The following is a 27076-nucleotide window of genomic DNA, read 5'->3' as shown; positions in this document are numbered from 1 at the left end:
CAACAATCAAGTTAACTCAATCTAGGTCTCCCATGTGGGAGGCAGGTACCCAACCACTTGAGTCATCGCTGCTTTCTCCTAGGGTGCGCATTAGCAGGGAGGTGGAATTGCAATCAGAGCTGGAACTTGAACCCATGCACTGTGATATTAGAAAGTGGGCATCCCAAGGGGTATTTTCACCATTTTTTAAACCTACAGTAAATTGTACGTGCATGTATGTATGACTATAATCATGTAACTTTATGTGGGTGAAGTTTCACTGTTTGTGTTAATATTTGTTCATACTGTGGCCAGAGTGTTCCTGTGTCCTATACCTGGTTCGTGATGATCATTCTCTGCCATCATGGACAGACTTCTGTACCATCACCATCAGAGATCAGTGCTAAGTGGGATATTTAGAAGTGTCTGGAAACATTTTTAGTTACATGACTTTAGAAGATACAGTATGCCATTGGCATTCAGTGTCTTAGAGACCAGAGATGTTACTGGGCCTCCTATGCCTGTAGGACAGCCCCCTATCTCCAGAAACCCTGTTGCAAGCAATGATGGCTTTGGGGATGTGGGAAGCAGGAGACAGTACCTTCAAAAACTGTCCTTATGATTTGAGTTGATTACGACCTTCCTTTCCCCAAGTCTTGTAACTTTCTTCCTGATGTTTGGGGAAGAGAACTTTGTCCCCACTTCTGATATGTTTCTTCCAACTTTTTCTTTCAGGGTTTCAAAGCTACCTGGCAACATAATCTGGAAATTACTTCCCTACTTTGTTGAAATGTTGCAAAAAAGATGGCTTCAGTATCCTAATTCTTGACTGACTTGTTGGTGCCAGGTGGAGGATTTCCATCACCTTCTCTCAGAAAAAAAACAAACTGTTCCATTTTGTTGTCTCAGTTTGTAAATTTTCTGTGACTTGAAATAAACTATCAACACCATTTTAGTACACTGCAGATTGATACACATGACCTTTTGGGGGGTTTAAACAGCTCAACACCAAGGGTAAAACCTTAGATGTGTTTTCTACCCTTCCTTCAGCATTGTAATTTGAGATTATATTGTCACTCGCTCTTTAGATTAACCATTCATTCTTCTTGATAATACTTGAGAATTTCTTAGAAGCAAGGCTTTCTTGAATTTATTAGTATTTGCTTAATTTGCTTCCAACAAGAATAATAAGCCTTCTGCCTTTGGAAACTTTGTCAAACTTACAAGTCTTCTGGGAGAAAATAGCACATGCTTAGAGCTGTAAAACGATTACAAGGCCAGCAAAGCGAAGAGTCTAGCACAGCAATGTGTTTACAAAAATCAAAATATCTAAATGCATTTTTTTGTCAATAGCAGATCTGAACATGCATAGTTCAGAATTAAAACAAAGGTTGTGTTGGCACTGGTCTGAGTGTATCAATAGAGGACACTGTTGAAATTCTCTCATTGTATAACTTCAGTATGGCAGTCAACTTCTAAAGTTGAAAAACTCAACTAACTTTCACATGTTTGAGGTTAAAAAAACAGTCAAGTGAGCAAAATATGTTTCATCCTATCTTTCAGGAAATCACTAACCTGCTGCCCTATGTTATAAGCCAGATTTATTCTGGGAATTTAAGCAGAAAGCCTAAAACTTTTGCATTATTCTCAAGAAGACCAAATGTAGAGAACAAGTATTCAGGTTGCCTGTTAGGTCTGCCCTTGCTTCTTACCTTGCAGATATTTCTGAATATAATCAGTGCTCTAACATGGGGTCCTCTGCCTATTCTCTCTCATAGTGGCATTAAGGAGAAACATAGTTTCTCTCCATCAGGCCAACCTCAAGAGGTTATAAGTTGCCTTAATCCTTAGTGAAGTTCTATTGGAACTACTTTTGATTCTATTTGTATTCTCGGAATCCTTCCCACAGGGCTAGGATTATGGTCAGGTGTATTAAAAGCCTGTGTAGACTTAGAGAATGTAATAGCATATTGCTTTACATGTCAAGCAGCAGAATGCAAAGATAATCAGCCTGATAGACATTGAAATGGAGGGATTTTCTATTCTGATACAAAATCATTTACAATAGAAATGTGCTGAGTAAGCTATTTCTTACTAACCTGGTGAAGAAAATGTGCGGAAACAGCTGAGGAGCTTTCTGGCTATCCTGCACATCCCCAGTTCAGCTTGGATGGTAGTGATGCATAGAGTTTATTATTTTCATTATCTTTTGTGTTTACTTCCATGACTATCAGAAGGACCTTCAAATGTTAATTTTGGCAACATACTGAAGTGTTAGTATATTTAGACAGCCTTTCTCATTAGGAACTCACATTTCAGGGGACACTAGCATTCCAAATTCAAAGGCCTTCAAGATGCGATTATTTGATCAATAATTCTCTAACAAAAACTTCATTTTCAAGGTTCCATTATATGTTTTCTCAAAGACACATTAACTTAATTTAGGTAACCTGGATTCAAGTGAACAAATCAGAAACAGCACTAGTATCCCAGTCTATCCCTACAGAAGCACCTATCACTGTCTTACTGGTGTAATAAAACAGTTAACTACCATGGGTCCATGGGCTGCATTTATTGTGTTCAGACTAGTGACTGAAAAACCAAGCTCACTAATCCTTCCTGAATAGTTAGTAACAATCATTTGTTCATTCTTGGCCAGTTGATGGTAGAAAAATTGATGCTATAATGCTAATTCACTGGGTACATTATTAAAGGTCTATAGTAGGTGAACTCTGGGTACACTGAAATGCAGAGTTTTTTCCCTTCTTTTGAGGGCCTGAGGCTTCTTTCCTCCTAGTCATTGGTGGTGACTACTAATATCCCAGAGTGCACATGTGCTAATTGTGGGCTAAGGTTAGATAGATGACAGAAATAGAAAGCATAAGAAGAACAAATTTTGCTGATGTCATTTGATGAAGCCAAAAAAAAAAAAGCTATTGAAATTGTAAAGTCTTTATTTTTAAACTAGACATTAATAAATCCTTTTAATAAAAACAGTGATAAAGAGCCTTTGTGTTGAACAAATAAGTCATCCCAAAATGGAGTTTAAGGTTTTTTTTTTTTTTTTTTTGGTTATTTTCAGCAGAATAATAGAAACTGACAGAATAGCTCACTTTTCAATTATAATGGAATTTCAATTATAATTTACATACTTTCAAGAATTTCTTTTCCAAATGGAAAGCCCAAAATATAACAAAAGATTGATTCACTAAGCAAAGAAGAAAATCCTTCAGTTTTTGACAAGCAGGATTAAAGCATAAATTGCTGTTCACACTGGATAAGATTATGTTTAATGTAACAGAGTATGTGCAGTTGATATTATGTGGGGTTAGAGTTCTTGATAATTTTATGCTCATTGTTTATTTATGTTTATGTTTTGTCATTCAATAAATTTTTATTTAAAAAGCCACCCTACTTAGAAATCTTCTATGAGGGTAGCAGGGTGGGGTGATAACCACAGACCATGAGAGAGTAACAGCTGGAATCAACAGAGCTACCCGGGGTTACATTGTGTAACTGTTCAGCTGCCAGAGCTCTTGAGAACTGTCATGGCTTTTGAATGGCTGTCCAAGTCTGACCACAATAGTGGAAGAGATGAAATGCAGATTGCCATCTTCTTTCCTGTGATTCAGAAGTTTTCTTGGTTGAAGTAGAATTGAACCTTCCTGGGATCCAGGCTGGAATGTCGGTGACAGCATTTACGCAGGCTCTTTGCTATACCATGAGGACCACATAGGAAAACCCCCACCGCGGACCTGCACAAATAAAGTAATAATTAGAGGTAGAATTCAGTAAAGATCGTTGGGTGTCAGTTGGAATGAACAGACTTCCTCTTTAGGCCTCTGTTGTTCCAAACACCAGTTAAAAAAATTGGTTGATTTCCTGTTAGTTTATCTTTTCTGTTTTCAAGCCCCAGCTATGTTGCCAAGATCTCACATTACTGTCAGCACTCAACCTTACATTTATTGAGAACACAGTCAAAAGATGTATTATAGTAGTCAAGTATTAGACCCTGGATCCAGTCAGGTTAGATTCAAATCCCAGCTCTGACATTTGTCCACCTATGTAACTTTAAGAAACCTTTGTATTTCAACTTTCCCACCTATAAAATGGATATAAATAGTGCCCACCTACCTCAGGGTGGCTTTTGAAGAGTAGATGAAAACATGGTTTTCATACATGTTTTCATACAGTTGGGAAAATGTGTGGCTCACAGACAAGTGCTTACGTGTTACTTGCGGTGAAAGCCATTGACCGTGATCTTATCCCCACCTCAAAATTTCTCATAACAAAAGAGGGGGATGTTCTTTCCAACTAAGCTGTGTCTCATCCTCTCTTTTAATTGAATTATGGCATAATCATATACCATAAGTTCACTCTTATTTAAAATGTACAATCAGTACATTTTAGTATAGCCACAAAGTTGTGCAGTAATCACTGTCTAATTCTAGAATACTTGCATTAATCTACAAGATAAATCTCATCCACATTGGCAGTCACTCATTTCCTCCCAAACATCTGATCCTACCTAACTGCTAATCTATGTTCTATAGATTTGCATGCGCTGAACATTTCATATAAACGAAATCATGCAATATATGGCTTTTGTGGCTAGTTTCTCTCATTGGGTATGTCTTTAAGGTTTGTCTGTGTTGTCAATATTTAATGCCTTATAAAACTGAGGAGTTCTATGTAGATATACTACATTTGTTTTATCCGTTCATCTGCTTGTAGTACATGGGTTGCTACTACTTGAATATTATAAATGAATTTTTACATGCTATGTATGTTGAAGTAACAAGCTTTTATATAGACATATGTTGTCATTTTGGTTGTATACTGAAGAGTGCAATTGCTGGGTCATAGGGAAACTTTTGTGGAGCTGCCAAAGAATCCTGTACCATTTGACATTCCCACAAACAACGTAGGATTTAAAGCTCTCCATTTCCCATCCACCATCTGCTTTTGTCCATCATTTACTAAGCCCATCTTAATCTTCTCCCCTCTTTTTTACATTTATTTCATTTCTATCAGACCCTTTCCTATCTATAAATGTGCCAAGATTGTCATTAGGCTGAACAACCATTTTCTTGGTGAATTGCTTGAATAAAGCTTGCTGGGGCAGCATTCTCTCACCAATGATAAGACTGTGACCCTTGTTCTTGCTAAGGTCCCAGATAAGATTTCTTCAGTTTTAAACAAAATGTAAGAATGGTTTCTGCTCCAGAGAGATCCTGTGTGTGTGTGTGTGTGTGTGTGTGTGTGTGTGTGTGTGTGTGTCTGTGTGTCTGTGTGAAGTGGAATTTAAAAACAAGCTTATTTTGTGCCAAATTATTACAATCCATACATATGGGAGGTCTTCAAAAAGTTCATGAAACATGTGCTACGAGCACCTCTGCTGGTACATCACAATTCCTGTGCCTACATTCACTGCATTTTTTCATGTGTTTTCAGTTCCCCAAGAATGTTCAAAATGCAATTATATCTTTCCTAAACCTCTATCTTGGTAAACTCAACTAACAGAGAATATACTTACTTGGGGTGGGCAGATGCTATAGAAGAAAATTCATTGTCCCACATGGGTCTCCCAAAGGAGGTTTTCTGTTTCAGACCTGTCAAGATGTCAGTGGTCTTGTCATAGTTTAATGCAGCATGGCCGGCCTGGAGTCAGAAAAATAGCAAGTTAGAAAAAGCAAGTCCTGATTGCTGCCTCTTTCTGCAGCCTCTTTTAAAGTTGGATGTAAGGAGGCCAGCACAATAGCGCGACTGACTAAACCTTTGCCTGCAAGTTCCAGCATCCCATATGAGCACTGGTTCATGTCCCGGCTGCTCCACTTCCCACTCATTTCCCAGCTTATGCCCTGGGAAAGCAGTGGTAGTTGGCCCAGAGCCTTGGGACCCGGCACTCATGTGGGAGACCTGGAAGAAACTCCTGGCTCCTGGCTTCGGATCGGCTCAGCTCCAGCTGTTGCAGCCATTTGGGGAATGAAGCAACAGATGGAAGATTATTCTCTCCATCTCTCCTTCTCTGTAAAAATCTGCCTTTCCAATAAAAATAAATAAATCTTTTTTTAAAAAAAAGTTGGATATGATGCTGAGGGGCAGTAGGATATCATAAGAAATAATTATCTCTAATCATCATGCACTGTCTTTTATCTGACTTGCATCCTGACAGTTAACACGAGAATTAGTGTGTTGTTTAAACTCACGATGTTGCTGTCCCATCCAGTGAGGAAGAGGCGGTAGTTTAGAAAATCCACTTTGCCTAATTCCTCCATCTCCCGTTCCAGGGATGTCAGCAGGTCATTGAACCAGGCAAAGGCACCTGTCTCCCTGCAAATCCAGTAGAAATAGATCTGGAATAGGCAAAAGAACATATCCTTGTCAAGTGCCCTTTATATATATGAATAACATATACTATAAATAATATCCATATATATATTTATACACATGAGGGGACTTAGAAAAGTTAATAAAAAAAGGAATGAGCATAATTATTGGTGCAAAGGGCTTCTGACATATATGTATAATTTCTCATAATAGATCTTTGAAGCCCTCCTGTATGCATGGATTTTAATCATTTGGCACAAACTAAGCTTATCTTTGAACTCCATTTTCCACAGACTTTGTGTTCTCGTAGATGCTCTACATTTATTGACTAATCTGGGAAATCCGTGTTTACAGAACAGCAGCCCTAAGACAACAGGAATTTTCCGTGTTCTGACAATTTTCATCAGGTTAAAAACCCTCCCGCAAGACTATATCTGGTTTAGGGTGATTTGAAGCTCCAAATCAAAAATCAGCCTCTGCTCTTGCAGGAAACTGGCAGAAGCTGATGCCATGGCAGAGAGAAGTGATTTCTCATTCTACTACCTCCTGGGAGAGTTTACTCCCTTAGCGATTGTAAAGAGCTAGCCCACAAGCCCAACAGACCAGTCGAGCCGAGGCCAGATAACAATTACTATATAGAAGTGTACCTTTTGGGTTTTGAGGTTCTGGTCTGCAAGCCGGAATTTGTGCCAGATGGATTTCAAGATGGAAGCAAAAGGGGTGACCCCAATTCCTGCTCCAACCAGCACAGCCACTTCATACTGGAAAACATCTTCGCTGACTGTGCCAAAGGGACCGTCTATCTCAATTCTGGCAGAAGACAGAAGACAACAGGCAAGTGAGTCACCACACCCTCTCTAACATAGCTGTTCCCGTGGCTGATCTCTGCTTGTTTATTTCTATTGTACCCCACCTAAGGGTCAGTGAGAACTTGCATTCTTTTGTCTGCTGACTCTGATGGCCTGAAAAACCCACCTGGGCAATGGTGACTGCTGTTGTTCAAAAGCCTCGATGAGTTTTTCTGTCCAGTCCCCTGCTACTCGGATATGAATGGAGAAGAAATCTTCCTCTGGTGCAGAGGTCAGAGTAAAGGGATGCCACTCGAAGACAGAGACTGAAGGACAATTAACAAAGACATATTGTCCCACTTCCATGCTGAAGCCCTTCTGCTTCATCTGCAATTCCAAAACTTTGGCTGGGTGCATGACCACCTGTGAAGGAAGCACACACAACGCAGTAGGCAAACTCATTCATTCCAGGTCAGGGATAGGAAGGTGAAGTACATGGGTAGAGTCAGTGACTTGTAGAAATGAACTGCAAACCCAAGTTTTTCCGAAAGGGGGCAGCAGCTACTCAACTGTTCAAAATGTTTGCAAAAACCCCAGGCCATTGACTTGGTGTTAAGGTTTTCTCACTTTTCAAGGGAGGCAAGAAGTGACCCTGTGTGTGTGTGTGTGTGTGTGTGTTGGGAGTGGGAGAAGACAAGAGAGAGAGAAGAGAGAACTTTCATTCGTATTGTAAAATGCTAGGAATGAATTTGACTTTTAAAACAAACATTGGGTGGGCCAAGCAAAATTTAGCTATGGACTAGGTCTGGCACAAGCTACATCAAAGACAGTTCTGAAGAAGATCCATCCTAGGCATTTCTCTGACAGACCTTTCCCATCGTTTTTGTCCCACACTGGAGAAACCGAGGTATGTTGACCCCATGTTATTTTTTATTTCCTTCTCATTGACAATGTGACAGTGGGGTCTGGAATCCAGCAGAGAAAAAACTCTTCCACATCAAGAGAAAAGCCCATATTCTTTACCTTGGTAATCACAACCTCCTGTCGGGAGCGCAAAAGACGGAGGATCCTTTCAAAAGTGTAGAGAATGCACGGTGCAAGGACCCACTTCCAGGACTGCAAAGAAGATCATACACTAAGACTGATTGTGTCACAGTTTATTCTTTCAATTAATAAATATTTGAGATTGCTGATGTGTACTAACATTAAACCACTCATTTTAAGCCTTGAGGATGGAAATCAAAAAGAAATGTTGCACAATCATGTGGTTTGCTAATCTGTTACTCATAAACAGAACAGTTTCTGGAAAGCTACAGATCTGACCAGGAAGGAAAAGCACAGAAGCAAAATACATGGCTAGATAACGGAGAGAGAGAATACAGATATACATATATTCTTAAATTGTATGTAAAATTTAATTTTAAGAATCTAAGACAATCTTTCAGGGAAAGTTGTCCAACCTGAAGAATTGATGGAGAAGACAGATGTGAACTAAAAGTAGCTGATAAAAAAACAAAATATAGCAAAAAGAGTGGGCAGTACATGTCTAAAGTGATTGGTCAATTGACCAGTAACAGAGACTTTGACACATATTCACCATCTCTTTTCTCTGAAGTTCAAAATTTTGCATATTGTTTATATTTTTATTTAGTCTAAATTTTCTAAAAAGTAGCATTTATATTCTTGAGATCTTCTCAAGGTATCAGGTTACTTAGATATATACAAAGTCTACTAAAAATATATTTGCTATAATACTCAATCACAGTTGCTCAAGTGTGACATATTGGAATGGTGCAGAATAAAGTTTCCATTTGTTTACTTAAAGGCAAAATGCTGGGGAGTGAGGGAGAAAGAGAGAAACAAAGAGAATGTCTTCCATCAACTGATTGATTCCAAAATATCTGCACTGGCCAGTCCAGGGCCAGGTGGAAGCCAGGACCCAGGTTTCAATGTGGGTGGCAGGGAATCAAGTACATGGGCCATATTCCACTGTCTTACCAGGTACATTAGCAGAGAGTTGGACCAAAAAGAGAGCAGCTGTAATTCCAACCAATGCTTTGATATGGGACACCAGCAGTGTTATAAACAGAAGCTTAACATACTGCACCACAGTGTGAGCCCCTTCTTTGCTCTTAATATTCGTTTTTTCTTTCCATTTACTTGAAAGATAGGCAGAGAAGGAGAAAGAGAAAAGGAGAGAGAGAATCTTTCATTTGCTGGTTCATTCTCAAATGGCCAGCCACAACAGCCATAATAAGACCAGGCTGCAGAAATCTAAACTCCAATTGTGTCTCCAATGTGGGCAGGAGGGCCCAAGAGCTTGAGCACCTGCTGCCTCCTAGGGTGCATTTCCAGGAAATTGGATCAAGAAGAGCTGGGATTCCAATCAGGCACCCTGATGTGCAATACAGGCACATCAATCCGGAGTGGTGACTTAACCCACTGCAACATATGTGCCTCAAGGGCTTAGTTTTCTTGTGCTTTTGCGGATAACTTCCTTGGCAATCTTTGAGGTAGGGATGGAGCAATGTAGTTTTCATAAAATTGAAAGTGAACATTATATAATTTGATATTATTTCTTATTTGAAAAAAAAAATCTCCAGATGAATTCAGAATACTTGAAAAATGATGGCCATTTAAGAAACGAAAAGCAGGTAGAACATTAATCTCTCTATAAATCACTGAAACACCGCTTTTAAAATAAATATTTTAAAAACAGAACTAGGTAATGGCAATATGAAAATTTTTGACCTCAGGAATAGAGAAGTTAATATTAAAATAAGGTAGCTTTTTCATCTCTCAAATTGAAAAACCTATTTAAGAAATAATACTGATTGTATTATTTTTATTTCTTTTTATTGGAAAGACAGATCTACAGAGAGAAGGACAGAGAGATCTTCTATCTGCTGGTTCACTCCCCAAATGGCCACAATGGCCCAAGCCAGGAACTTCTTCTGGGTTTTAGGGCTTTGGACCATCCTCTGCCGTTTTCCCAAGGTCATAAGCAGGGAGCTGGAAATGTAGCAGGCTAGGACACAAAGCAGCGCTTATATGGGATCTTGACACTTAGAAGGGGAGGATTAACCAACTGAGCCATCATGCCAGGTCCCATAATGCCCATTGTTAACTGGGATTCGGAGAAATAGGAATGCTCACACATGCAGCTAGTGTAAGTGTAAATTAGCAGCATCCTCCCAGAAGGTAATTTAGCAATGGACCTCACTGGTCTCAAAGGTATCCCTTCTCTTAGGATTTCACGTCCATGAAAGGCAGGTAAAGAAAACAATTAAGGAACAAGCATTAAGGCACTGCAAGTTAAACCACTGCTTGGGGCACTGATATCCCGTGTCAGAATACCTGTTCAAGTCCTAGCAATTTCATTACTGATCTAGCTTCCTGCTAAACTGCTGGGAGTCAGCAGATAATGGTTCAAATACTTGGGTTCCTGGAACCTAAACTGGAGACCAAGATGCAGGGCTGCAGCCTGACCCAGCTTGCATGCCTTGCCTGTTGAGAAGGCATTTGAGAAGTTAATTAGGGGGTAGAAAATTCTTGCTCATAAATGCAAAATAAATACATAAACAACTAAAATCAATAACTGCTATTCACAAAGCACATGTGTAACATCTAAAATATTTGCTAAGAACAAAATACCATAAAGCTATTTTAAAACAAACATTTCAGAAGAATATTTGACCGTAGAGGAAAACATATCTGACATGGGAGAAAGACGAAGATACTTACCTTAGATAGTAGAACTCTATACATAAATATATTTTCTACAATTAACATGTATTTGCTAATTTTCAAATAGAGGAACTATGACGGGGAATGTTTTTTGTAATGTGTCTAGAAGGAACACAGAAGTACAATAGAGTGACAAAGGTAATGTTCTTTTCTTTAGGGTATTATGTGACTCATCAAAACAACCTTTAACTTTTAAGCCTGTCTCCATAAAGGTCCGGTGTACATTAGTTCAGGTATCAGATTGGAAAACTATAGAAGCTGACATACAAGGTCAAACAAGGTATTAAGTGTGTTCACTGGTAAACTTAACTCATAAGTCTTTGGTAGTTCCTTGTCTTTAAGGTTCTTTTTGTCTACTAATGAGATAATATAGAGGGTTATAGTTTTAGTACTTCTTCTGACTTCAGAAATGAAATGTACTATTGACATATACCAGATATGATCTTCCAGAATTACATCTACAGTCATGTGTTACATGATGATATATTTTTTTTGGTTGATGATGGACTGCATATGTGATGTAATTGCCATGAGATTATGCCACCTAGTGACACTGTAGCTATCCCAGTTTGTTTGCACAATGATGACATGGCTCAGCATAGCATTTCTTAAAACGCATGCCCATTGTTATGTGACACGTGATTGTAAATAGTACAAAACTCAGTAGTACAAAGAACATTCAGTGCAACAGAGATCTCCCTTGCATTCTTGCCTCCCAGCTTCCCAGAAGCAAATAATGTGGACCATTTTATGAACCTTTCTACTAAATATTCATTAAAATCATTTAAAATTATTTATTTGGAAGGTAGAATGATGAATGGAGGGTGGAGGGGGGGAGAAAGAGAGAGAGAATCTTCCATCCACTAGTTCATTCTCCAAATAGCCACAATAGCCAAGGAGGAGCCAAGGTGAAGCCAGGAGCCTGGAGCTCAATCTGGGTTTCCCACATGGGTGGGGCAGGGACACAGGTACTTTGGCTATTGTCAACCACTTTCCCAGGAATATTAGCAGGGAGCTGGATGGAAGCCAGAGTAGCTGGAACTCAAATTGTGCTCTCATATGATATGCATGCATTACAGTCAGCAGCTTAGTTCATGGCACCACAACGCCAGCACCTATGCTATCACTTTAATGCAAGTCACAACAGATCATTCACACCACCCTATTTATATTTAATGTCTTGGAGACTTGTTCTTTCTAGTCCCTATCTCACTACCTGCAGAGTAGTCCATCATCTTAAAGTCCTGTAATTTACTATTGATGGAGACTTGTTTCCAATCTTCTGCGCCATCAAACAGTGCTGCAGAACTAAACTCATAATACATATAATTTAACATATAGAACTCCTGGAAATGGAATTATGAAGTTTGATGGATATTGCCAAATCTACAAGTGTAAATTAACGCTCTCAGCAGCAACACATCAGAGCATTGCAACACATTGTTTCATCTTTGCTAATCTGAGAGATTAAAAATTCTTTACTCATAGTTTTATTTTTCATTTCTTCCATTTGAATAATGCTAAGCACTATTTCATATACTTAACATTAGAACATGCCTTGATTATTCTGTTCTTGCCTTTCACATCTCTTCTTACCAGGCTCTGTCTTTCTTATCAATTTCCATGAGTTATTTATATATTAAGCTATTAGTTGTTGGTCTGTGAGTTGTTAATCTATTTCCTGCTTAATGATTTGCTGTCTGTTTTTATTTCTAATAGTTTTCTTCTGTTTGGTTCTTTCCTTTTGTAGCTTTAAGATTATTTATCTTATTAAGAAGTATCTTCTCCCACATCAACATTTTTTTTAATCCGGATGTGGGACCCAGTGCTATGGCTCAGTGGCTAAATCCTTGCCTTGAATGTGCGGGACCCCATGTGGGTGCTGGATCATGTCCTGGTTGATCCACTTCTGCTCAACTCCTTGCCTGTGATTTGGAAAAGCAATAGAGGGATGGCCCAGTTCCTTGGGACCCTGCATCCACATGGGAGATCCGGAAGAAGTTCCTGGCTCCTGGCTTCAGATTGGTTCAGCTCCAGCTGTTGCAGCCACTTGGGGAGTGAACCAGTGGACAGAAGATCTTTATCTCTGTCTCTTCTCTCTGTAAATCTACCTTTCCAATAAAAAGAAAAAAAAATCTTAAAAAAAAAAACTCCCCATGTGATCATAAGAAGCTTTTATGACATTTTATAACTTTTTATAACTGTAAATCCTTGCCCCATGTACTCTTAATCCATATTTGAGTATAAGGTTTAAAATGAAAATATAGCTTTTTTTCCCCCTAGATGATTGTCTTACTGTCCTAAGAAATTTTAATCTAGGTTTTTCCCTCATTGAATTGAAATGTCAACTCTAGGAAGCCTTTTCTTTCAGATATCATATTACATGAGGAACAAGCTATTGTTCTTAACCCTACATCTCCATTTTAATCATCCTCAAATAACTTTGAAGCACCTCAAATCAAACTTAATTTTCCATTCATTTCTCAATATAACCTATTTTATGAGCAGGAAAAGTTGAATCATAATATTCTCGAAAATTACTCTGGGGCACACCTTGAGTTACGTAGAACCCAGTTTCTTAATTATGCACTATCTGACAATAACTTTCAAGCACATCCTCATAACACTAAACAAGGCCCACTTGAAGAATGCTTTCCCGCAAAAAAAAAAAAAAAAAAAAAGATGGATTTTACAGTTGAGCTTTTACAGTGACTATGAGTAGTGCAGTTTTTGAAGCCAAAAAGCCTTGGGTTGAATTCAAGCTCCTCTATTCACTTACTGTTGCTTAATCTCTTAGAATCACAATGCTTTATTAAAAAAAAGCAAAGATTTCTTTGCTCATTCAAAAGGCAGTTTCAGACAGAGACACATAAAGGTAGACAAAGATTTTCCATCTGTTGGTTCACTCCTTAAATGATCACAACAGCTGGGGCTGGTCTAGGCCGAAGCCAGGGGCTCGTAGTTCCATCCCGACCTCCCACCCATGCATTTAGGCCATATTCTGCTGCCTTAGCAGGAAGCTGGATCAAAAGTAGAGGATCTGAGACTCCATGGTAGCATCCTCATGAGTTTTTGGTGTTGTAGGCAGCAGCTTATTATGCCACAAATCTGGCCCCGTGATCTCAATCCTTTTGTCTCAAAATGGAGATGAGAAATATGTACTACACAGGTTATTTCTGCTTGTGAGCAAGATCATGCATATTATACAACAAGGCTGACACGTGGTCAATATTACTGATAATTTAAGATATTGTTATTACTTTGACTGAGGGTCTTTCAACATGCAACATACATTGGTCCTTTTTCTTCAAGATCTTCTGTTATAAAATGTCATAAAAGCTTCTTATGATCACATGGGGAATTTTAATTTTTTTAAGATTTTTTTTCTTTTCATTGAAAAGGTAAATTTACAGAGAGAAAGAGACAGAGATAAAGATCTTCTGTCCACTGGTTCACTCCCCAAGTGGCTGCAACAGCCGGAGCTGAACCAATCTGAAGCCAGGAGCCAGGAACTTCTTCCGGATCTCCCATGTGGATGCAGGGTCCCAAGGAACTGGGCCATCCCTCTATTGCTTTTCCAAGTCACAAGCAAGGCTGAGATAATAAAAGCGATAGTCATAATGAGTAATGATAATAGTAGCAAGAGTAGCGCCTAGAGTCTGTCCATATCCTTAGGATTCTTACCTCAGGGAGGTGCCCTTCAAATTCAGGAGGCTTACATTTGTGTTTATCATCACCCCATTTCTGAAAAGATTCAGCACATTCATGAGGATGATACTTTTCCATGCTTTCCTGGGTTTGACCTCGAACAATTCCACTGAAGCAAACAAAGGAGGACATTTGTGGGTAAACAATTATGCAAGGTTGGAGCTGAGACTAAAATAGAAACACACACACACACACAGAGAGAGAGAGAGAGAGAGAGAGAGACTTTGAAAACCTTACCCAATTCCATGAAGCACTAAACCAATGATATAGACGACGAAAAGATGGTGAGTATACCAGAAGACCTCAAAATAATGCCTCCGGATAAACTCCATAGCTGAAGTTACCATGAGAATCAAGGCTAGCGTGATAATAACTCCTGTGAGGCCAGCAATGCTGGTGAACGTCACATACAACAATGTCTGTGAAAGCAGAAATGTCAGCAGGACACAAATATCCACAAGACTACTCTACCCACCCTGCCCTGCCCATTACCAAATTCTAGATGCTTTACCATTGAGCCAACTCACCGTGTTTGGGGAATGGATGGGATTTAACCAAGAATTCCCGTCTTCCTTGTGTTGAGATAGGTTAGAGAGAACGGAGGCCAAGGATCCATCTGTGGCCTGCCGACTTGTGCTGTAGCGTTCAAAGTTGAACAGGTGTGCAATGACATGAATAGCTAAATGAAAAGATGGAATAGAGTATAAGAAGCATCTGTTGGAACATCATGACAAGCATACCCCACCAAAATAGAAGAAACCCATAGAAAATACCTAGCAGACGGAAGAGTTCCCAGCAGATTTACAAGAAGGCAGAGATTCAAGATCTTTTTTATATGCTCAGGAATGTGAGCTCTATGAAAACAGTATAGGGCAATGCCTTACAAATAATGCTGATAAATATTTTTCAACGTTTGTGGACATGGATGAATGAATCTGGACTCTAAATGCCTTAGAGCCTACAGTTTCGGTGTTGGAGTTACCTGTGTGGAGGCAGATCATATACGCTACCAGCTTGTGGAAGGTCAGATTGTGATCCAATGGTTTTCTCAGTGTGCGGTTGCAAAACTACAAATAAAAGGTGATTATGATCAGGTACCCCAAGGCAGCCTTGGTTCCGCTAACCGGAACCTATATGCTTTGCACACAGCATGCAAATATCCACCAACCCTCACCCACTCATTTGGCCACCAAAGGAGATCTCTGGGTTCCATTCCCAAGGACTGAGTGTTGATCTGTCCCATGAAGAAGCCAGAGATCTCTTCGGTTAATGTGGAATTTGACATAGTAGTGGTTGAGACTCACTGAGCAAGTGCCCCTTATGAATGACAGCAGATTGCGACACACAGGAACCAGGATCAACAGGCTGTTAAAATTCAAGCAGCGAGCAGAGGCTCGGGCCCAGGCCAATGATGACTAGAGGAAAGGAAAAAGAGACACATTGCTGTTTCATCTAACCATCTTGCAGGTGAGTGCTGGCCCAGTCCACTTCTCTGACATCAGCAACTGGATGGGGCTCTAGCTTCTACCCCACTCTCTCAGTAGCCAGCACAGTCAGGCTAAGTACTCTACTTGCAAAAGACAATGAACTGAACTTAATGTGGAACTGAGACATTTCCCTGACAATGACTTGGAAATATTTTACTAAACAGTTATTAATATGAGAGAGAATATAATTTAATTATTCTAAACTAAAAAGTACATTCTATAGATGTAACACTTTGCAATGAATAATTTTGCTTAATGCACTCAATGATGATTTTATTATTTGCCATTTACAGAATAGTTTTAAATATTATATGTACTTTTATTTGCATCTTTAAATAATGCTTGTACTTAAAGGTATAATTACCAGTACTGACTCTTTCATTCTTTTTTCTGTCTTTCTGAATGTAGCAATTATAAGCATATGATAGCTGTACAAAAAACAATAAAGCATTGGGTATTTGGAGAAGTAGTAAAGATGCCAACTGGGTTACCTACATCCCATATTGAAGTGTCACCCACCCCACCTCTGAAATAAAATAAATAAATGTTTAACAAACAAAAATTTTAATAAACAAGTAGAAAGATTTCATCATTTATATATACAAGGGCTCCTCAACAGATTAATGGAATATGAACTTAAAAGATAAGTTCATTTAGTGCAAAAACTTCTGAAATCTATCCATACAAGAGGTCTTCAAAAGGTTCATAAAAATGTGTAATTTGAGGGGCCAGCACAGGGGGTAGCAAGCTAACCTTCTTGCCTGTAATGCCACCATTCTATATGGGCACTGGCTTATATCCCAGCTGCTCCACCTCTCATCTAGCTCCCTGCTAACGACCTGGAAAAACAGCAAAAGACAGCCCAAATTCTTGGACCCCTGCATCTGCATGGGAGACCTGGAAGAAATTCCTGGATCCTGACTGTGAATCAGTTCAGCCCAGGCTATTGCAGCCATGTAAAAAGTGAATCAGTAGGTGAAAGGTCTCTCTCTATGTCTCTATTCTCTGTGTAACTCTGCCCTTCAAATAAAAACATTTTTAAATGTATATGGTTTTTTAAAGATCTATTTATTTATTTTGAAAGTCAGAGAGAGAGAGAGAGAGAGAGAGAGAGAGAGAGAGAATCTTCAGTGTTATGGTTCAGTCCCCAGAAAGCCACAACGTCAAGTACTGGACCAGACTGAAGCCAGCAGCCATCTAGGTCTCCCACATGGGTGCAGGGGTCCAACTACTTGGGCCATCCGACGCTGATATTCCCAGACTCTTAACAAAGCAGGATCAGAAATAGAGCAGCTGGAACTTGAATCCATAGCCATATGGGATGCTGGTATAACAGGCAGTAGTTTTATCCATTATACCACAGTACCAACACTAAAAAATGTGTATTATGAAAAATCTATACATGCAGTCCAAATTTGTTTTTCACAAAATAAATAATCTTATAAATTTCTGCAAATTTTTGAAGTACTCTCATTAAATATCTTTCTTTTAAAATTGATTTTGTTATTGGAAAAGCAGATGGCAGATTTACAGAGAGAGAGATAGAGTTCCACCCACTGGTTGACTCCCCAAATGGTGACAATGGATGGAACTGAGCTAATCTGAAGCCAGTAGCCAGGAGTTTTTCCCAGGACTCCCATGCAGGTGCAGGTTCCCAAGGCTTTGAGACATTCTCCACTACTTTCTCAGATCACAAGCAGGGAGCTGAATGGGAAATGGAACAACTGGGACACAAATCAGTGCCCATATGGGATCCCAGCGCTTGGAGGTAGAGGAATAGCCATTGAGCCATTGCACCATTCTCTTTCATAAAATACCTTAATAAATTGAATATGGATTAAACAGCCTTCTGCAGATCTTGCATTCCGTATCCAAGTGTTGGTTCAAACCCAGCTGCTTGGCTTTCATTCCAGCTCCCTGTGCCTAGGAAAGCAGTGGAAGACAGCCCAAGTACTTATGTCCCTGCTATGAACATAGGAGGCCCAGATGGAGTTCCTGGTTCCTGTTTTTGGCCTAGTCAAGCTATGGCTCATTCAAGCACTTGGGAAGCAAACCAGTGGATGCTTCTGTGTGTGTGTGTGTGTGTGTGTGTGTGTGTGTGTGTGTGTGTGTGTGTGTGCACGCACGCGTGTGTGTGCACAGGCATATATGTAAGACTCAGCCTTTCAGATTAATCAGTCTTAAGAAGGTAAGTTCAGTGTCCAGCACTGTTTTTCACAAATAGAATAATTTAGTTTGCACAAATAGGTTTTTTTCACAAATAAAGCTTAAGCAAGACTAGTAAGTTCCTCAGAAAAAAAAATCTTAACCTTATGTAGACATTCCAGAAGAGAAAACTTCTGAGAGCAAATTTCAAGCTGATTTCTGTGGGTAGGTAAGCAGCATAAAGAATAACTTGAGCTAGCAGCTTAGAAACAGGCTGAGCTAGGTACAGACTGGCAGAATATCCTCCACTCCATGGCAGCTTCTCACCTCAACTCTACACAACCAGTTTCTGAGTCAGCTTCATGTACTTAGGACTGCAGGCTAGGAAATGTGGCCATTTGATAGAAGTGGAGGTAGAGTGGTAGCCAGACAATTTCTTTTGCAGTAAAGCCAACTGGCCAGCCTAACATCCATGCCTGTCAAGTCCTTGCTAAAAGGAAGAATACGGATCAGTGTTACTACTCACTCAGCCTGTCCCTAGCAATGGGTAAAGTACAAACATGAATTCAGGGGAGAGGGTGTGGAGAGCAGGCTAAGTCTACCTGCGGCACCAGCATTCCATATGAGTGCTGGTTCAAGTCCCTGCTGCTCCACTTTCTACCCAGCTCTCTGCTAATGACCTAGGAAAGTGACAAAGAATGGCTCAAGGCCTTGTGCCCCACACTTATGTGGATGACCTGGGAGAAGCTCCTGGCTCCCAGCTTCAGCTTTGGCTGTGATGGTTACTTGGTGAGTGAACCAACAGATGGGAGATATCTCTCTCTCTCCATAAATATTTCAATTAAAATAAATAAATCTTTTTAAAACATCCTAATTTTCCATATAGCCTGCATCAATGTGACATCAGGTGAATAAGCTAGGTCAAGATCTGCCTAACATCGCTAATGTCTCACAATGCTAGGCAGTGCAGTGAACAAGAGGTGCCCTACTGTTTTCCATTTCTGACTCTTCCACATGACCTGCCTTTCTTGCTCTGCTGAGTTACATTCTGACTGTTTTTGGTAGAGACAGCCTGTTCTATTTCTGAGTAGGTTTTTTTCTGCTTATGTTGGAGACCCTGCATTTCCACACTGGTTCCTACAGCTTGTTTATTTGAGTCATAGAGGTTTCTTAAAGCACAAATTGCCAAGTGGATTGAAAATATTGGACTATGATTTTATATCCCCATATTCTGTGGCAGCTATCTGTATGGGATGAATTCTTTTCTGAGAAAATCTTGCAGCACAGTGAATTATTCCAATGTGCATTCATATTTCTCAGTCAACACTTACAGATTGAACTTAATTGAACTGCTGCTGTCAGTAATGCCTCATTGACTATAGACTTCAACTCCTTTCTCTGCAACGCACTTGCTACCTCTGTACATGCCCCAGTAGAGCATGAATTTAAGAAACACTCCGTAGAATGATTTAGTAGATTATGAAAAGGTGTAGGGTTATAAGGAGACATATTCGTGCCGGTACATATTTTAACATCAGTTCCCTAAAACCCAAGTGAAGGTGATTCCTGATTTCCAGCATTTGCCAGTTTTAATGTTGCAAACATTCTCACCATGATAGATTTCAAGACACCAACTAGATGTCATCAGATCCTACATTAAGTAGAGTTCAGATAAATTGCAGGTGTGGGGGTGGATTTTTGGCACAGTGATTAAGATATTCCTTGGGGTCCCCATATTCTAACATGGGAGTCCCTGGGTTTGAATCCTGACTCTGCATCCGATTCCTGCTTCCTGTGTGATGTACACCCTAGCTTAAGTGGTTGGGTCCCTAGAATTCGCATGGGTAATCTGGACTGAGTTCCTGTCTCCTGGCCACAACCTGGCCCAGTTCCAACAGTTTCAGGCATTTGGGAGTGAATTAGCAGATGTGAGTAATAAGTAAATTTATTTACTACTGGTTCATTTCCACAAAAAATCCATAATATCTGGCCCTGGACATAGCTGACTCCAGGAGCCAGGAATTTTAATCCAAGTCTTTGTTGTGGTGACAGGAGCCCAAGAACTCGGTTCATCTTCTACTGCTTTCCCAAGTATATCAGTAGGGATCTGGATCAGAAGTGGAGCAGCAAGGACTTGAACCAGCGTTCACATGTGATGTCGGTATTGTAGGCAGTGGCTTAACCTGTTGAGCCACAATGGCAGCCACAACAAAATATTGTTAAAGCGAGGTATATAGAGAAGATGATTGCAAGCTGGTGTGAGCTAATTCTAGCATATGCCTGTATTCACATGTAAGATATCTGAGGTACATGGAGTATAAGCTGCAAATTGTGGTGAATACCTATAAAAATGATTCCCTTTGTTGGTTCGAACAAAAAGCAACACGCCCTTCTGTAAATTTTAATTAAAAAAACTCATAGAACTCTACATGCCAAAGAGCAGATTTGACTATACAGAAACTGAAAGTTGAATGAAGGGTAATGGCTAGGTGAAAAACAAATAAAGCCTGTGTGTGTGATGTCATGTAAGCACGTGCATCTTTGCATACACTCATACGGAATTCCCGATCTCTGGGGAGTGAAACAGGAAGAAGCCTCCATTTCTATATGATTTGGTCTCATTGAGAACAATGTTATTTCTTCTGAATGTTTTAAATACGGCTTTAAAGAATGAGATGTCCACAGGACCTTGGCATGATTCATTTTCCTGTTGCTGACTTTCTTGCCATCAAGTAATCAAGCTCTTAATAACGAGCCATACTGATTGCATCATTCTCTTAATAAAAAACTATTTTTAAACCAAATGAGCACTTCCTCTAATTTCTATAGAAAGATCAGGGACAAACATTTTAAAAGGAAAATGGCAGGGGAAAATCAGCCTTAAACAGAATATTCAAATTCATTATGATCACAGCTTGGGTCTTCTGATTGTGGAGAGAAAAGTTTTCTTATCTATTGGAAATTCTCTGGAACAAACAAACAAAAAGGTACTGTGGAGATGCCAGCCATATAGGCAAGACCTGATGTGGTGTAATCAACTGGAGATAGCAATTACATTGTCTCCTCTAAGCTGGCAGTGCCCAAGCAGCAGCCTGCAAGAGAACCTGCTCACTTGCACACCCACCAGCTTTCCACTGCAGTTCTCCAGCCTTCTCCATTCTATTACCCTGACCTGACCTCAGTTCTTGGCAAGCACCAACCATACCTGAAACCTATCCGGGAAGAGAATCCAAGGTGCAGAATGCTTTTTCTTATTTCTTTCTGTTTTACTTTGTCCTGCCTCCCTCTTCTTGCTTCCTTCCTCCCCCCTTTGTCTCTCCTCCCTCCCTCCCTTTCTCTTTTTTCTTTCTCTTCCTGCTTCATCTTTCCCTCCTTTTTCCCTTTCTCTTTTCCTTGTTTCCTCATTTCTCTCTTCTCCCTCACTCTCTTTTCTCTCTTCCTTTTTTATCCTTTCTTCCTTTCCACTTTTCTCTCACTCCCTTCCTTCTTTTCCTCTCCTTCCTCTCTCCCTTATTCTTTCTCTTTCTCTCCCATCTCTCTCTTCTGTTGACCCTCTCTCTCCTTTTCCCCTTTCTTTGTACTTTCTGTCTCTCCGTTCATCTTTCATTCCTTCTTCTCCGTTCCTTTCTTCCCTCCCTCTCAATTTCCTTCCTCCTTTCTTTCCCCCTTTCTCACCTTGAAACAGCCCTCTCTCCATCTTTTCTTTTTTCTCTTCTCTCTCTTCTTTCCTCCTCCCTGCCTCAGTTCCTTCCTCCCTCCTTTCTCTTTCTCCCTTCTCTCCTTCCATTCCTGCCTCCTGCCCCATTCTTAGTTTTTCTCTCTCTCCTTCTTTCTCTCTCTTTGCTTCATTTCTCCTTCTTTCTGTCTTTCTCTTCCCCTTTTTTATCCCTCCCTCTCTCCTTTCTCCCTCCCTCTCTCATTTCTCAATCTGTCTCTCTTAACCCTCCTTCATTCCTTTGTTCCTTCTTCCCTTTCTTCTTTTTCTTCCCCATAAGACAAATTAAGGCTTCAACATTCAGTGAGTCTTTGCTTCATACCTGGCTTTCCAGAAACCATTTAAAAGACTACTGCCTGAAGTTTTTCTTTACTGTATGTCTTTAAAAAAAAAAGATTTTTTTTTAATTGGTTGGTTTATTTGAAAGGCAGAGTAACAGAATGAGGAAGAATCACAGGTACACAAAAGAGACAGAGAGATCTTGCATCTGTTCTTAAATGACTGCAATCACCAAGGATGGGCCAAACTGAAGCCAGGAGACAGAGTTTTTTGTGTGGATGGAAGGGGCTGAGTACATCTGCTGCCACCCTGAGATGGGAAATCAAGAAACTGGGACGTGAACCAGCATTCAAATATGGGATGCTGGCATTGCAAGTGCTGGTTTAAACCGCTGAGCCATGAGGTTGGTCCCTGAATGTTGTCTTTATCAGATCTGGGGAGTTTTCCCTACACAGGGTTGTCAAACTTAATAAATGAAAATGCAAGGACACCCCCACTAACTTTGAACTTCAGATTGCTTAAAATGAATATTTCAGTATACTTACATTGCATGCAATATTTGGAGCACACTTAAGTCGAAAGTGATTTGCTGTTTCTCTAAAACTCAAATGCAACTGAAAATCCTGTCATTTTTCTGAAAACCTTAGCCTTAGAGGAAATGAGAGTATTGGGTCAAACTAGAACTGGAATCAGAGATAAGGAAAAATCATGCAGATTATCTCATTACAATCGTGATACTCACCCCGAGGATTTCTCTGGTGTAGTAGTACTTGTCTTCCTTCTCAAATTTCAAGAAGGCTTGTACAAACAGGAAAACATTGAGCCCGATCCAAGCAGCCTAGAGGAGCAGAATAGACACTGGAACTGGGGTGTGGGAAAGAAGTAATGATGTGCCATTTGGCTGCTTTGTGTTTATCTATAGTTCTCATTTAAAATGAGTACAATCCTGCCAGTATTGGATTTGCTTTCAGAGTTGGCAGTTTGAAATGTGCATTCCCTGCTAATCATCAGCAAGGTCAAAAGCAAAAGCCCCGGAGGCCACCTCTGGCTCACCACCAATTTTGCACATACTGCAAGCTAAGAATGGTTTTTTCCTGTTTTTGTTTTCCCATTTGTAAATGGCTGGAAAAAAAAGGGTATAATATTTCATGTCATGTGAAAACTATATAGCTTTTAAATTTCAGTGCTGTAAATAAAGTGACATTGGAACTTAGCTGCATCTACTCCTTTCTGTATTGTTCATGCTGTCTTCATGCTGCAATGACAGAGTTGAGGTGCTGGAACAGACATCATTTGGCTTGCAAAGACTACAATATGTGCTGTCTCACTTTGGCCAGAAACATTGGCTCATTTCTGGTCTAGAGTGTTCAAATGATTGCACCAAAAACGTGGCAGCAAGTGAATAATGGATTTGGGAGGAAACGGGGACTAAATTTAACATCTGTAACAAAATGCATCTGAAAAGGCTTCAACAACTCCAGATGGGTTTGCCTCTTTAATTACAACATGACACACACTTTCCTGTTTTTAGATGTTAAGCCTTTCACATTAACCTCTTGTGGTTTTAGACTCATTTTAGCTTCTAAGATTGCTTTGCCTGATCCGAGCTCTATCTCACGATTGGTTGAACAAGAAATTTGGAACCCACTGCCCTTTGTCTTGGAGACCTGCACTGGAGCCCTAGTTTGGAAGTGCTTGTCTGTAATTTAGCAGGTCTCCAGGGAGCTGGCATGGCTTTAGAATGTATCCCTTTCACCAGGATAGGTCAGAGCCATATCAACCAACAGGTAAAGGGCTTTTAGCTGAACACATGACCCATTTAGAATTTCTTAATCTTGATTTCTCATTCATATCTAGCAAGATAACATTTAAAGTGTGATATTAGAGTCAAAGTCCTTGGGTTCAAATTCTGACATCAGCTCTTACTGGCTCTGTACTCTTAGGTACATGGTTTCACATCTCTGAACCTCAATATTTTCACTTATAAAATGAAGTTAACAGCAGTATCTCTCACACAAAGATACTTACATAATATAGTGTATGTGGAATGATGCAGGCAATGTTTGGTACTCAGTAAGAGCCCAATAACTGCTGGCTACAGAGTTGAGTCATTGCTAAACTGGCCTTATAAGTCAAGTTCTTTCTGTCTCTTTTCCTCAAGTAACACCCTTTCTAGATTTAAGTTTCTTCCAAAGAATCTGTAACTCCAAAGGAAAAAGAGAGTTGCCAAGTAGCAGCTATCAGAAGCAGGTGGAACACAGGGAGGAGAAACTGATTTAGGGGCAGTAGAAAATTTCCAGGATCCAAGACGGACACAGGGTAATGAATTTGAATCCTATTTGCAACCATAAACAAGATAAATGAGGAAGTACTTCTAAGAGGAAGGAAATCCACTTCCCACCTTGGCTATCATTCCTTCCACAATGAATGGAGAAAAGATGGAGCACAACCCCTGAGAGGAAGGAGAAGTTAAAGTATTTCTTAGGTAATTTTTAAAATAACACTACACACGTGTGCGCACATGCACACAGCAGTGTGTAGGAGTATATGCCAGAAACAGCAAAAAATCAGAGGTTGTCAGCAGGATGAGGCTGGGGGGGGGGTGGAGGGTTAAGCTGGAGAATTAAATATGAGAGTCACCACCAGCAAAACAGAGAGAGAGAGAGAGAGAGAGAGAGAGAATGAAGGCTGAAAAACCATAGTGTGTTTGAGAAGTAGAAGCACCCTGATATTTATGTCTAATCTAGTCACTCCATTTCCCCCTCCACTCACTTTCCCCCTCGGACTCCCATACTCACACAGGAGACCCAAAGTCTAAAAAAGACAATTTGATCAAAATCACTCAAGCACTGAAAGTACCTGCCAGATTCCCTGTCTCCTAAACTAATATGCTCTGTGACCATGCAAAAGGAATTAAATATAGGGCACTGAACACTCAAAATATGTTATGAGATAACCTAATAAAATAAACATGTGGCTTTCATTAAATGTCAAACCAAAAGTTGGTGCATCTGGGCTGTCCTATGCAACCCAAAGAAAAAAAACTGGAGAAAAGACAAAGAGCCCTGTAAAGAGTGAAACATGATATTCTAAGACAGAGAGAAGGGACGTGGTGGAGCCCAGTCTTAGGTACGGCTCAGAAATGAAAGAATGAGAACAGAGAAGGAAGAGGGCAAAGAGAAGAGACTGTGCACACCTGAGATGGTGACGAGACTCTGGGCTGAACACTGGGGAGCTGGCTTTCAGTGATAGCTCTTCAATACATTTACTGCACGATCTTGGATTTTATTCTCCCTTGTAAAATTAGGGAGTTGGATTATATCTGCCCTGCTATGTGATGCTGTAGTCGCTAACCACCTGTGGTTACTGGGCACTTAAAATGTGTCTGCTCCTAACTGAGATGTGCTATGAATGTAAAATACACATCAGATTGTAAGGACTTAGGGACAATAAAAGAATATAAAAGACCTCATTTCTATGTTCAACATGTATTACATTCAAAATGAATAATATTTTTGATAAATTAGGCTAAATGATACTTTTAAAATTGGATTGAGCTGTTTCTTTTTGGCTTCTTCAGTAAACGCCCTTGGGAAGTTCAGAAATTATGTATGTGTCTTGCAATATGTTTCCAGCAGGCAGTGCTGAACTAAGTGGTCTCTAAGATCACTTTCAACTCAAAAAGACAATGATTCTAGGAAATCTATGTGAGAAAAGTCTGGGAAGGATAGGGAAAAATCAGTGCTCCAGGGTAGTGGTTAAAAGTGAGATGGAAGAGAAAAGAAGACAGAATGAGAACAGATTGAAATTCCCCATACTCATCATTATGAACAATTACATAGTATTTGTCTCTGCCCTCAATTGTGGTCAGAATTAACTTCTTAAACTGATACCTCCCTAAGGACCCCATAACTGGCATGGCTTCTCCCTTTCAAATAATTTACAAATCCCAACAAACATGTTGTCTCTTTATGTAATTAATACAAATTGAAACATCACTTACCAGAAACAAAAATGAGAACCAGTGATCAACCACCAAGTTTCCCATTGTTAGGAGGTGGCCTGGAGCCTTTCTCAGCAGCAGGGCCGATGCTGCAGTCTGGCTTCAGGATGAGAAGTTCAGGGTGGGGAGCTCTGGTTCAGTCTATGAATCTTTAGGATGTGCAAAATGCGCAGGTGCCCACAAGGCTCCCAGAGATGAATAATGTTATTCTGCCTTCCTTCTCTGGAAGGAACTGTTATCAGTTTCTGTGGACCAACCCTACTTGTGAGAACCACAGGGATTTTCCCTGCTAGGGTTTTTACCTCTACAGGAAATAGCAATCTTCAAGGGTGAAAATGCACTTGCTCATCATCTTATCAACATGACTTCACGTGAAGCATTACCTTTTTTGATAAGAACTTTGCTAGATTTTCTTGGAAGAAATATAATTAGGTGGGCGTTAGCATCTGGTTGCTCTGGTGCAGCAGGGTGGGAAGTGAATGTGTTACAGAAGATGCTTGGAAGTGGACTTTCCAAGGAGCTGTCAAATCTGCTCCTTGCCTCTGGGACTTCAACCACCTAGCTTAGAAGTTTCAATGTAGCAGTGCCCCTAGCACAGGACTCCAGCTGGTGGATGGCAGCTATAGGGAGAGCTTGGCTAGCTGCAGACATGTGGAAACAAAGGTCAAATAGGATAAAGGCAAAAGTAACAAGTATAAAATGTGAGGGTCTTCAAAAACTTAATAGGCAATGTGTATTCCAAAAAAAAAAAAATCTATGTAGGGATCTCAATATTTTAACAACAAAATAGATTAATCTTCTAATTTCATTTTCCATGAAGCTTGTAAAATACTCTCATACACTTTGATTCAAAATAATCAGGGCAGAACACTTAAAACTAGAGAGGTAATTGTCT

The 27076-nt window shown here is 39.9% G+C and overlaps 2 protein-coding genes across 6 annotated transcripts in view; one reads left to right on the top strand and one right to left on the bottom strand.

Moving 5' to 3' along the window:
- The window catches only part of CSTF2 (cleavage stimulation factor subunit 2), a 32395-nt gene extending 29010 nt beyond the window's left edge, over positions 1-3385 (top strand). For all 3 annotated transcript variants that reach the window (XM_040999687.1, XM_040999685.1, XM_040999686.1), the window contains one exon: positions 715-3385. The gene's annotated coding sequence lies outside the window, so the exon portion shown is untranslated. The remainder of the gene's footprint in view (positions 1-714) is intronic.
- A 222-nt stretch (positions 3386-3607) lies between these two features.
- Positions 3608-26247, bottom strand: NOX1 (NADPH oxidase 1). Of its 3 annotated transcripts, XM_040999691.1 has the most exons (13): positions 26182-26247; positions 22921-23016; positions 15857-15967; positions 15535-15619; positions 15080-15231; positions 14790-14971; positions 14529-14661; positions 8121-8213; positions 7285-7520; positions 6957-7119; positions 6189-6335; positions 5516-5640; positions 3608-3734 (listed from the first exon to the last, which is right to left on the bottom strand). In XM_040999691.1, exons 1-13 carry the CDS (start codon positions 26224-26226, stop codon positions 3608-3610), a joined length of 1695 nt encoding a protein of 564 aa, XP_040855625.1. In that variant the 5' UTR covers positions 26227-26247. The 3 variants fall into 3 exon arrangements, with proteins under 3 accessions (XP_040855625.1, XP_040855623.1, XP_040855622.1); XM_040999689.1 differs by lacking the exon at positions 6189-6335 and having other exon boundaries at positions 26182-26226; XM_040999688.1 differs by lacking the exon at positions 15857-15967 and having other exon boundaries at positions 26182-26226.
- Between the last annotated feature and the right edge of the window lie 829 nt (positions 26248-27076).

This window comes from Ochotona curzoniae, unplaced genomic scaffold (genome assembly GCF_017591425.1).
Source record: "Ochotona curzoniae isolate NIBS_2020 unplaced genomic scaffold, NIBS_Ocur_1.0 scaffold_1852, whole genome shotgun sequence".
Classification (NCBI taxonomy): Eukaryota; Metazoa; Chordata; class Mammalia; order Lagomorpha; family Ochotonidae; genus Ochotona; species Ochotona curzoniae.
This window is presented reverse-complemented; position numbering and strand designations above follow the sequence as displayed.

Excerpts from the sequence above, each read along its gene's own strand:
- NOX1 (XM_040999691.1), bottom strand. The coding sequence starts at position 26,226 with ATGGGAAACTTGGTGGTTGATCACTGGTTCTCATTTTTGTTTCTG. Across the intron at positions 6,336-6,956 it reads AGAACCTCAAAACCCAAAAG|ATCTATTTCTACTGGATTTG; the intron begins GTACACTTCTAT and ends TGCCTATTCCAG. Across the intron at positions 5,641-6,188 it reads CTGGATGGGACAGCAACATC|GCCGGCCATGCTGCATTAAA; the intron begins GTGAGTTTAAAC and ends TTCTGACTCCAG.